This window comes from Brassica oleracea, chromosome C3 (assembly GCF_000695525.1).
Source record: "Brassica oleracea var. oleracea cultivar TO1000 chromosome C3, BOL, whole genome shotgun sequence".
Lineage (NCBI taxonomy): Eukaryota > Viridiplantae > Streptophyta > Magnoliopsida > Brassicales > Brassicaceae > Brassica > Brassica oleracea.
This window is the reverse complement of record NC_027750.1, coordinates 50558305-50568858: the sequence shown is the minus strand read 5'-3', so window position 1 is coordinate 50568858 and position 10554 is coordinate 50558305. Positions and strand designations below refer to the sequence as shown.

At 36.9% G+C, this 10554-nt stretch overlaps 2 protein-coding genes and 1 long non-coding RNA gene across 9 annotated transcripts; 1 reads left to right on the top strand and 2 right to left on the bottom strand.

Annotated features, from left to right (window-relative positions):
- Positions 1-1598: 1598 nt before the first annotated feature.
- On the bottom strand, positions 1599-3353 carry LOC106333448. 6 transcript variants are annotated; one of them, XR_001268383.1, is made up of 5 exons: positions 3267-3353; positions 2841-3189; positions 2233-2625; positions 1961-2140; positions 1599-1886 (listed from the first exon to the last, which is right to left on the bottom strand). It is a non-coding gene; the product is annotated as an uncharacterized LOC106333448 (long non-coding RNA). The 6 variants fall into 6 exon arrangements; XR_001268382.1 differs by having other exon boundaries at positions 2233-2356; positions 2437-2625; positions 2841-3347; XR_001268379.1 differs by having other exon boundaries at positions 2233-2356; positions 2522-2625; positions 2841-3347.
- A 1786-nt stretch (positions 3354-5139) lies between these two features.
- Positions 5140-7371, top strand: LOC106331621 (probable UDP-3-O-[3-hydroxymyristoyl] N-acetylglucosamine deacetylase 2). 2 transcript variants are annotated; one of them, XM_013770011.1, is made up of 7 exons: positions 5140-5316; positions 5405-5704; positions 6247-6453; positions 6542-6643; positions 6742-6806; positions 6903-7047; positions 7147-7371. In XM_013770011.1, the coding sequence occupies exons 1-7, from the start codon at positions 5212-5214 to the stop codon at positions 7195-7197; spliced, it is 975 nt and encodes a 324-aa protein (XP_013625465.1). In that variant the 5' UTR covers positions 5140-5211; the 3' UTR covers positions 7198-7371. The 2 variants fall into 2 exon arrangements, with proteins under 2 accessions (XP_013625465.1, XP_013625464.1); XM_013770010.1 differs by having other exon boundaries at positions 5390-5704.
- A 452-nt stretch (positions 7372-7823) lies between these two features.
- LOC106328800 (anthranilate synthase beta subunit 1, chloroplastic-like) lies at positions 7824-9962 on the bottom strand. Its single transcript, XM_013767318.1, has 8 exons — positions 9788-9962; positions 9545-9711; positions 8946-9016; positions 8789-8826; positions 8578-8688; positions 8388-8487; positions 8156-8291; positions 7824-8057 (listed from the first exon to the last, which is right to left on the bottom strand). The coding sequence occupies exons 1-8, from the start codon at positions 9879-9881 to the stop codon at positions 7953-7955; spliced, it is 822 nt and encodes a 273-aa protein (XP_013622772.1). The 5' UTR covers positions 9882-9962; the 3' UTR covers positions 7824-7952.
- Positions 9963-10554: the final 592 nt, after the last annotated feature.

The window sequence follows — 10554 nt, the reverse complement described above, 5'->3', positions numbered from 1 at the left end:
GTGTAGGTAGTGTTCTTAATAGTGATTATTGACTTAGTTAATTCTCCGTAAGTGTTGATAACGTGTTTGTGCATTTAGAGCACCTACAAAGAGGATTTTTCATTGGAGTTCTTGAAAATAATCAATACTCCATTCAAGTAATAGAAAAAGATGAGAGAAGGTGATATAAAGTTCTGAAAATATACTCAGCAAGAACTTCCCCAAAAATCAATCATCTAAGTGTAGTATTGGGCATAATAATTAGAATAAAATATTATTATTATTTTGTTTACAATTACATACTGATTTTTAGATCTCACGGATGGTGTTGTTTTTAGATTCTAACTGATGATCACTAAAATATAATAAGAAGAAAAAGAACAAAATAGTAGAAAAACAAAACAATACGTATTCTTTAATATTTTTTACCGGATTTAATAGAAATAATGATGTTTTATGATTCTTTAAATTAAAAGAATGAAAAAGAATATTGATTTTTTTTATAAATGGTGTCAAAGTTAAAAGAACGAAGAAGAATTAACTATTCCCCCTAATTCTTTTGATCACCTTTTAAACACTTAAAAGTATTTTAGTATTAACTCCGACCGTGTCCAGGGCCTCGTAGTCCAGTGGTATCATCCTCCTTGGGGAGGGGAGGTGGCCAGTTCGACTCGCGGGGAGGGGGAGGCGTGTCCAGGGCCCGTAAGAAGGTACAGACAAAGGCTGGCGCCGGGCCTAGGTGGTGGGCCGCAAGGTCAACACCTGGTTAAACAAAAAAAAAAAAAAAAAAAAAAAAAAAACTCCGACCGTTTTATATTTGTTTACATGGTGTTGCGTAAGACAAAACGATTTACCAATACTTTGGGTGTTATTCTTTTATTTAATCGAATAGTATTTGTTTTTCCATTTTGTTTTTTTCCTTAAAGTCTCATGCATGTTACGTCTAAGAATATTGGTATAAATAATGGGATAATTTTATTTGTATTTTATAAACGTAAGTTTCATGTGTACGTTTGTAAATTATTCTCGCACTCGGATGGCTTAGACCGTCTAATGATGTCTTCTAGCTTTTATATTTGTTTATTATCTCATTTTAGGCGGATGTAGAACAAACTTTTAGTGGGGACAAATCATATGTAAATATAAAAATCAGGCTAAAACTTGATTTTTAATAGAGGCAAATAACTAAATTTTGGGCAAGTTACAAAGAATTTGATTATTTATTTGGGGGGCAAGTGCCACCTCCTTGTATCAAGTAGGTATTTTTAGATGTTTAACTTTTTTTTTCTTTTTTTGCGAAAAAGGTTGTCGTTTAACTTGCAAAGATTTGTAGTTGTTTTAGGGCTGAAATTGATTCAGGCAGGCTGAATGAGAAAATAGTTGCATAAGTTGTTGAAGGTTAAAACAGAAGCTATAGTTGAAGGTAAAACTGAAGCAATAGCAATGCATGAGTTATTTTGACAATATACCCGTTCAGATGAAGTTTATAAAGTTCTTAATACAAACCTTTTAGCGTTGTCCATATCATTGATGGGGCACCTTCTTGACATTATGTTGGACATAAGGCACCAATATATGTTTTCGATATTTGGTATATGAATAGAATATTAAGACTTATATACAAAGTTTGGTTTAAGTAAAACCCTTTTAGTGCCGCAGTTAAAAAATGTTGTGAAGACTGGAAACAATAATCATAGGAGAAGAAGAAGAGCGAGAGAGACTGAGAAAGATTCGCATGGCCAGCTCCCATAGTGTGACGGGCGGGGAAGCTGAGGTGTTAAAAGTTAGAAAAGCCTCTGATCTAGGTCCGTGATCTCACATGAGTTGGTTGGTCAAGATGCCCTCCATACCCTTCACTGGAGACCTGAATATAGGCCCATGGAGTCAAGTATCCTTTCATACCATCACTGCAAGTAGTTCCAAATACATCAGGAAACAGTTCGGAAAAAATCTTAAGTTGCAAGTGTAAAATCAAACTTACCAGCTGACTTCATACTTATCCACCATTACTTGAACATGGAGTCAAGTAGCTACCTTCATATTTTTCATTTGATTTATGAACCTTAGCTCAGGTCAAGAGAGAAGATGAATTTGGCAAGGAGTGCGACGTTGCTATGAAAAGCATGTCACACATACTGGCGGTTCCTCACTTGTTCTCATCCTGCAGAATGAAAGTAAAAAATAATTTAAGAAAACAGAGCCTGATCGGAAGATAATTACTAAAACATTGGAGTGGAGGAATGACACCTATACTTTTTTTTCTTGACCTTTTAATCTTATCAACAGTTGCTATTAACTATCCATGTCTGAAACTGTATATGCGGCATCAATTGCGTTTCTCCTCCACCATTATTCTGTAAAGCTAACCTCTCTCTCTCTGATAATACACAAAACCAACAGAGTAAGGCTCAGAAGGACAAATGCAACCAAATGGTACTGACTGAGGCAAATGCAAACTTGATTAGGTCTCAATTTGAGAAGGTTTGTGCCAAAATTAATAGCTACGCTTCCAAATATATTGATGAAATCTCCGATGACATACTCTGTCATCCCATGTTTAAAGAACGGAGACAATGATCATCTGAAGCTGCAAACTTGGTGTAATCGCAACCTCAGGCTCTGATGTGATTTTAAAGTCTTCGGAATCTGCAAGAGAAGAACAAATCTAAGCGTATAACCTAAGAGGGGCTACATGATGGTAACTGCAAGAGATACCAACAAAAACACAGCTTGCAGCTTCGGTTATGTAATAAAAAGAAAACTGTCCATAAAACTTCATCAGTGGGTTTCTTCAATTGTTAATTCTATCGAAACATAGATCAAGCTGAAGATTAGCATAGAATTGAAGAGGCCAAAAAAACCTGCTAGGATACGCTGGAGAGGTTCAGATCTAGATTGATTTTAAACAGCAAAGAAGAGTAGATGTCCTCCTCTACCACCAAACAAATCGGCGTTGAGTAAAAAGATGAATAAAATTGGATCTTTTCCCATGTTCTTTCCATGGTCTCAACGTGTTGGAGCAGCTCCCAAGGATGTAGGAATTCGCCGTTGTCGTAATTGGTAAGCTGAACAAACTATCCTTGTAGAGCTTGTTGTAGTTATGCTGTTCATCGCTGGAAGTTGGTGTATTTATACTCGTTGCTTTAGTTGGTTACTTTGGAAATCGATGAGTCGATTGAATGCTTCATGAGTGGGTTAACCACGTAAAAGCTAGGAATAAAGTACATTTTAATGCAAACTGAAGACGTAAGGGTTAGCTAATCGGTATTAAGTTCCATAGAACTTACGGCTGCGAGACAGAGAATATCGAAGGAAGAAGATGACTAAACCTAATTTGCTTAAAGCCCATAAAAATTTGAGGATCAAATAAAAACCCACCAAACACAAAGAACCAGCGATTTCGGCGAACGTAAATAAAGCGAGCTTTGCGATTTTTTAAGGATGCCACGTGTTGAGATTTGCCCCTCTCTCCATGATAACGTGGCGCAATGAAAATAGATCAAACCCAACTTTATATTTATATATATATATATATATATATATATATATATATATATACTAAATGGTAACTACAAGTACACTTACAAATTTGGTAACATATTTCAAATGTTCTTACAAATATTCGACTACAAAAATATACAAATAACTATTTACTTTATCATAACAATATTTAATATGTTTGTATATAAAATATAATATTATCTTTTGTAATGTATTATGCATCTGTATCAACTTTATTACTAAACATATTACCAAATTAACACTATAGTTATTTAACATATAATCAACTAACTCATTCTAATATCTTCACTCAATAGCCCGTCAAATAATGTAAATCCATCTACTTCCAAACTACGGCGGAAAACACACAATTTTTGGATCACAACCTGAAAATTATAACCACCACACTAGCTTCACATATGAGCCATCCAAATCTTTTTACAAAACAACCTAAGTTCAAAAGCGACAACCGATAACAGAACAAAATTACCATCATCGACCTTAAATACCTACTAAATATATACAATTTTGACATTATTTTTACCAATCCAGAACCCCGGGCCTTTGGGGAATGGTTGAAACATTTGAATGGGCTCTCAATTTTTAATATGTTAATGGTTTTTTAGGAATAAAAAATGTTAATTGTTTATCTACACTTTATCATTATTATAAAAAAATTATTTTAAAAAAATAAAATGTATAATATACAAATAAAAATCCCTATTTATAAGAATAATTTTAAAAGTATTAGATAACATTTATGTTATCATTTTAATAAATAGATTTTAAACTATAAATAATAACTATTATTGAAAAATTAGTTTAAAACTATCAATTAAGTCTATGGTGATTTTGTTTCGAACAGGGCTCCCGAAATCTCAGGCCTGGCTAGCCATTGCCACACCAGCACCTTTCCATACTTGGACTTGAAACACTATCTCCACTTTATCTTTTTTTAATATTACTGATGTATATTTCTCAAAAATTTGCAATTTAAACCAAAATCCCAAACCACGGCGGTAGCTTTATAGAAAGAATTTGAAGGAAACAACACTCAAACACGTGCAAAACATAAAACTCACCAAAACAAAAGCCCCATCCGAGCTCTATTGTTTACAAACAACATTGCTACTACAAGTTCACAACATCTTATACTATAGGAAATACTAAAATCTGGCACATATCATAGTCAAATTATGTTTCACTATTGGGGGTAGCAGAGTTTTTGCTTAGTATTTTCCGCAATTTCATAAGAGCAATCCTCCGTCTTTCATCAACTTTCTATCTAACCTAAAACAAAAACACTACATCGTTACACCCACTATATTTACAAAGACAAACATTACATTAAATTTTGCACCGGCAGACTAAACACAAAAATATAACCGTATTAAAAGCTTTACGTGACCAAGTTACACAACAAGATCACAAATTTAAAACTAAACAACAGCCGGCACTTGGTACGCGGACAAACCACTAGGTAAATCTAAATCCAATGGACATTCATAAATCAAGCCAGCCATACCGCTAACCAGTGCAAACATTGGATTACAATGATCCCGGTTTATTTGTTCCTTATTGATCCCGGTTTAGAAGCTTACTCCAAACCCGGTTAATAGTTAAATTTAAAATCCATAATCCGTTTAGGTTTCGGTTGACGCAAATCCACTTTTCCTTCGCGTACGACTTCTCTTAACTGAATCGGACGGCGGTGTGACGACGTCGGAATCAATGAGCCTCTCTAGCGCCGTCAAAGCCAAGAAATCCACTCTCATCTCTTTGATGCGACTATCCTCCGCCAATTCATCGTCTTCGTCAACAGTCTCCTTGAAACCAGTACACACACCTCTCTCTCTCCCTTTCCATAAGAATCATTATGATTTTGTTTACTCTTGCGATTCGTTACTAGAGCGGGCGGTTACAGCAAACTCTCGCGGGATCGGTGGAAGTGAACGGTAAGGCTCTGCATTCCGGCAAGGTTTCGACGGTGAAGCTACTTCCGGCGATCGCGGGAGCTGGGAGGTACTTGGAGTTTCGTTCCAGATCAATCCCCGCGTCGATTGAGTTTGCTCAGGAGTCGCCTCTCTGCACAACGCTGTTGAAAGACGGTCTCAGGATCCGAACCGTCGAGCACTTGCTATCAGCTCTTGAGGCTAAGGGCGTTGATAACTGCAGAATTCAAATCGAGAGCGAGAGCGAGAGTCCAGATGATCGGGAAGTCGAGGTTTGTTTATAGGCATTGGCATTTGTAACTGAATCCTAACTACCATACCCGATCCAAACTGTAAAACTACCCGAAGATCTGAATTAGTATCCAGTGTTGTTAAAAATAGTTCTACCTTGTCAACAAATCGGACCTAAACAAAATAATGTTTCTAGAATTTAAAAAACAAAACAAAAAAGTTGGTCTAGGCGATTTTTGTATACGTCTGACTAATCAATAATCTTTTATAAGGCGCATAACTACTGCCAGGTTTCTTGAACATTGTAAATTGAAGTATTCTAAACATAAATAAGTACCTGTAACCGAACCCAAAATAGATATCTTAGAAAAAGTTATAAAATCTAACTGAATTCGATCCTAACATATATATATATATATATATGTAAAATCCACATGTGGCCTAGGAAGATGAGTCCGAAAACCCGATCCGAACCTTAAAAGGATATCCGAACTCCCATAGCCAATTGCAAATGGTTCAGATGGTGTGTAGCTTTGCTCAGTTGGTGATGTGGTGAATGCATGCAATACTAACCAAGTGACAGGTCCCTATTTGTGATGGATCAGCTAAAGAATGGGTAGAAGCGATCGAAGAAGCTGGCATAAACGTAGCTCAAAACCATGATGGAGAAACTGTGGAGAAGATGGTAGCACATGTGAACAAGCCTGTGTACGTTCGCAAGAACGATTCTTTCGTAGCTGTGTTCCCTGATTTAGAGACTCGAATTACTTGTGGTATCGACTTCCCACAGGTTCAATCTTTACTGCATTTTGACAACACATAAGAAAACAAACTTCTTTCTTGACTCTGGTTTTTATGATGATGAAACCCCCCTACAGGTGCCTGCTATAGGCTGCCAGTGGTTTTCTTGGAAACCTGAACATCACTCTTCGTATGCAAAAGATATAGCACCGTCGAGAACGTTTTGTGTCTATGAAGAGGTTAGTCCCATCATTGTTGTTTACTTGTTTATGGGATTTAGAATTAGTAACTGGTGTTTGTTTCTTTAAACATGTGTGTATTGAGTGTTGCTCTGCAGGTGGAGAAAATGCGGGAAGCAGGGCTCATTAAAGGAGGTTCTCTGGATAATGCAATCGTTTGTAGGTAAAGAAACTTGCATGTTCAAGGCTCTGGATATTATTATGGTAATAAGAAAAAAAATATATATATATATATTAAACTGAAACGTCTCTGATGCAGCGCCGAGCATGGATGGATGAACCCTCCTCTGCGGTTTGATAATGAAGCATGTCGACATAAGATTTTGGACCTTATTGGTGACCTCTCCCTTGTAGCACGAGGCGGAAATGGAGGATTCCCTGTGGCTCACATAGTAGCATTTAAGGCAAGTGCTACTTTTATATCACCTTCTAGTTTTCTTGACATCAAAAGAGTGAACAGCTTTCTAATAAAATGGGTTTGTTTGTGTCTTTATCAAATGCAGGCGGGTCATGCACTGCACACTGAGTTGGCACGTCATCTTACCATCGACTGAGAAGAGTATGCTCGTTGCCTACCACATTCCGCAGAAGCTTTGATCCTCCGTTTGTTTTGTTTCTTTACCCAAAGACACTACCAATAAGTGAATTTTGTTTTTGCCCAAATCGAGTTTTATTACTCTCAAGGTTTGAATGAACTAGTTTTCACTAATATTAGAATATTCAGATGATTTAGAGTTCAAGAATGGAGGCCCGTCTCATCTTTGTGTTGATATTTTTTCTGCTCTCATTATGTCTCCTTTGATATGTTAGCATAGGGTTTCAATGCAGAAAGAGTATCTTTTATGCGACTGGTTTCTCTTACTGACATGGAAAAGTGTTCTGTTGATCTGATCTTGCTGTTAAGACACAAGTTGATTGTTATCTTGTTGTTCAGAAACCGTCTGAACATACATTAATGTCAGTATAAATTGCCTGATCTAGTCATGTCCGCTTAATGACTTCTTGATCTGTATGTGAATGAATACCAGAGCTCTAGAACTTTTGTGAACTCTCTTTGTATATTCCTTGTTACCTTTGAAGCAATATCCATAAAGATTGCACCAGCTTGTCACATAGTTTAATGGTATCCAATAATGAGGAGGTAAGCAAAGATATCGAATAAACCAAAGCAGTATCCAAATAAAAACTGAAATGCATGCAAATTTGTCATTTTTATTGATAGAAACAATGGGAAGATGACAAGGAACGTTTTGCATCGGCAAACTTTATAACAAAGACACTATTCGTACACAGATGACTGAGGCACGCGCTAAGTCAACTTTTCAGCCTCTCTTTTCTCTACAAGTTTGATGAAGTTGCGAACAATTGTCTTGCCTTCAGTTGTTATGATACTCTCCGGATGAAACTGGACTCCCTGTGAACCAATTTTAACAAGACTTTTAAGACCTCTGTTTTAAATAGAGGTAAGAAGAAACATGAAACCACTAGAGTGAGTTTTTTTTTTTTAAAGACCTGTATATGCTTGTGCTTCCTGTGTCGGGCCGCCATAACCAAACCATCTTCTGTCCACGCAGTAACCTCGAGTTCATCACTGGGAAAGGTATCTTTCTCGATCACTAGGCTGTGATATCTACCTACAAGAAAAGGGCTGACACAGACAGATCAAGAAGATCTGTTTAAGCACAATGTTTTGGCAGAAACATATAACAAAACTCATTGAGAAAAAAAACTGATTCATACTTACTTGGATAAACCAGAGAACAAGCCTTCTTCTCCTTTCTCATCATAGTGAACCATGGAGCTTTTCCCATGCATTACACCATATGGTGACCTCACGATCTTTCCTATAAACCAAAAAGTTCATACAAAAGTGCATTCAGAGTTGAGGATCCATTACACAAACGTATGAGAAACCATGTTAATTGCAAACTAACCTCCAAAAGCTTCTCCTATACACTGCAAACCCATACATACTCCAAACAAAGGAACACGTGGTCCGAGTTCCAACACAGTTTGTAAGGAGATCCCAGAGTCTTGTGGGGTACCTGGGATCAATAGTAAGAAAGTTGTTTATCTTCTTTTTCCTTCACTAAAAAGAATCTTACAAGATACACACCACACAGGAAGTGAGGGTAATATAATTACCAGGCCCAGGAGAAATCAGCACCCCTCTTGGATTTTTACTGCCAAAAGAGAGAGAGAGAGAGAGAGAGAGAGCATAATAAAGGAATCAAAACCCCCTTGTATGAAATAACCAGATTAAGTTTTGAAGAGAATGCATATATTGGTTTCTTCTTCTCACCTTTTGAGCTCCTCTACAGTAAGTTCATCATTGCGGTAAACTTCAAAATGGCATCCTAGCTCTCCCATATACTATGTATGAAAAAGATAGGTAAAGCATATAATGAGAACGGCTAAGACAAACTGAATGCACTTCACACGAGTATGCGTGGAGGAGCTTGAAGTGAGACATGATGAAACTTGTATTATCCAGAGCAGCCAAAATTACACGAGAGTGCGAGTTATTAAAACTACGAGTAACCAAAATCTAAAGTTCAAAGAAGTGATGTATTCAGCTTCTGCTAGATCAACAACAAGCATACAAACAAAAAACACTACTCCAGGTACTGTAGACTTTCGACAGTAAGATACAACGGCTGACAACACATAACAAAGAGAGAACATCTGAGACTATAACCATGTCGAAACAGAGACTCTATGAAAGACAATGCATATTTGAACAAACTCATATAAAGTTAAGAGCTTGAAACTAGCCAAGATCATATTCTTGCAAGAAAAAAAAAAAAACCAAAACTTTTCTAAAAATTCTCCAATTACTCAATTCATTTTATCAGATGACAGATAAAGAACAGATTTTGACATTAGTTACGAAAGTCAAACCTGACAGAGATTGTAAGTAAAGCTGTCGTAATTATCGATCACGATGATGGGACCCTTGTGCTTACTCGAGGAGTTGACAACAGCGGCAGGTGTCGAGTTCGAATGCGCCATTTCAATCGAAGCTTTCGTAACGACATGTCCACGACTCTTCCCCGAAAACGAAACTCCTAATCACAGATAGAACGAAAAAAATCAAAGACCAATCATAAATCTCGAAGACATCCGAGATTGAGCGAGACTTACTGGGCTTGAGGAGAGAAGAAGGGTTAAGGCGAGCGGTGGAGCTGGACTTGGGTTGGAGAAGACAAGAAGAGTTGTTCAATGTAGTAGCCGCCATTGTCGGAAAACTAAAGATGGTTCCTTTTCTCTGGTTCCAGGAGAGAGAGGAGTTTTTATACACAAGGATCTGTGTAAGAGAATTGGGAAATGACAGGTGAAACGATGCGTTTATTGAAACATGGACCACGTGTTTAATTAGTAGGTGAGTCATTTCATTTTTTATTTCTTTGGGTCAAAGTGTAAGAATGGGTCGTGTCGCAGTGGATTATATTGTCACGTACTCACCTGGATAAGCAGCCCAAATCTAATATTCTTGTTAATAATATTTTAGTGTTATAAAAAAAAACTGAAATTTTATTATATCGCAGAAATTTAAATAAAGGCGAAATTTATACCCGTAGAATTTATAACACTGATAGAAAGAGTTTTATTATAGAGAGAATAGAAGGTTGAGGTGTGTTTTACAACGAACAAAAACGTTCGTATATATAGAAGAGAAATTCACTGTGCAAATAGTGCAGCGGGCCCCACATCTTTTATATTTTCAAACATTACGGTGGCTGTGTTTTTTTGACTTTCATAACACTCCCCCTTGGGGGCCGGTGTCACTATCCGCTTCCGCTTAACGTCTTTGTTGCCTCGTTAAAAACCTTTCCAGGAAAACCCAATGGGAAAAACCATAGTAAGGTAAAAAGAGTACAACTACGTAAGCTCCCCCTCGAATGAGCAGT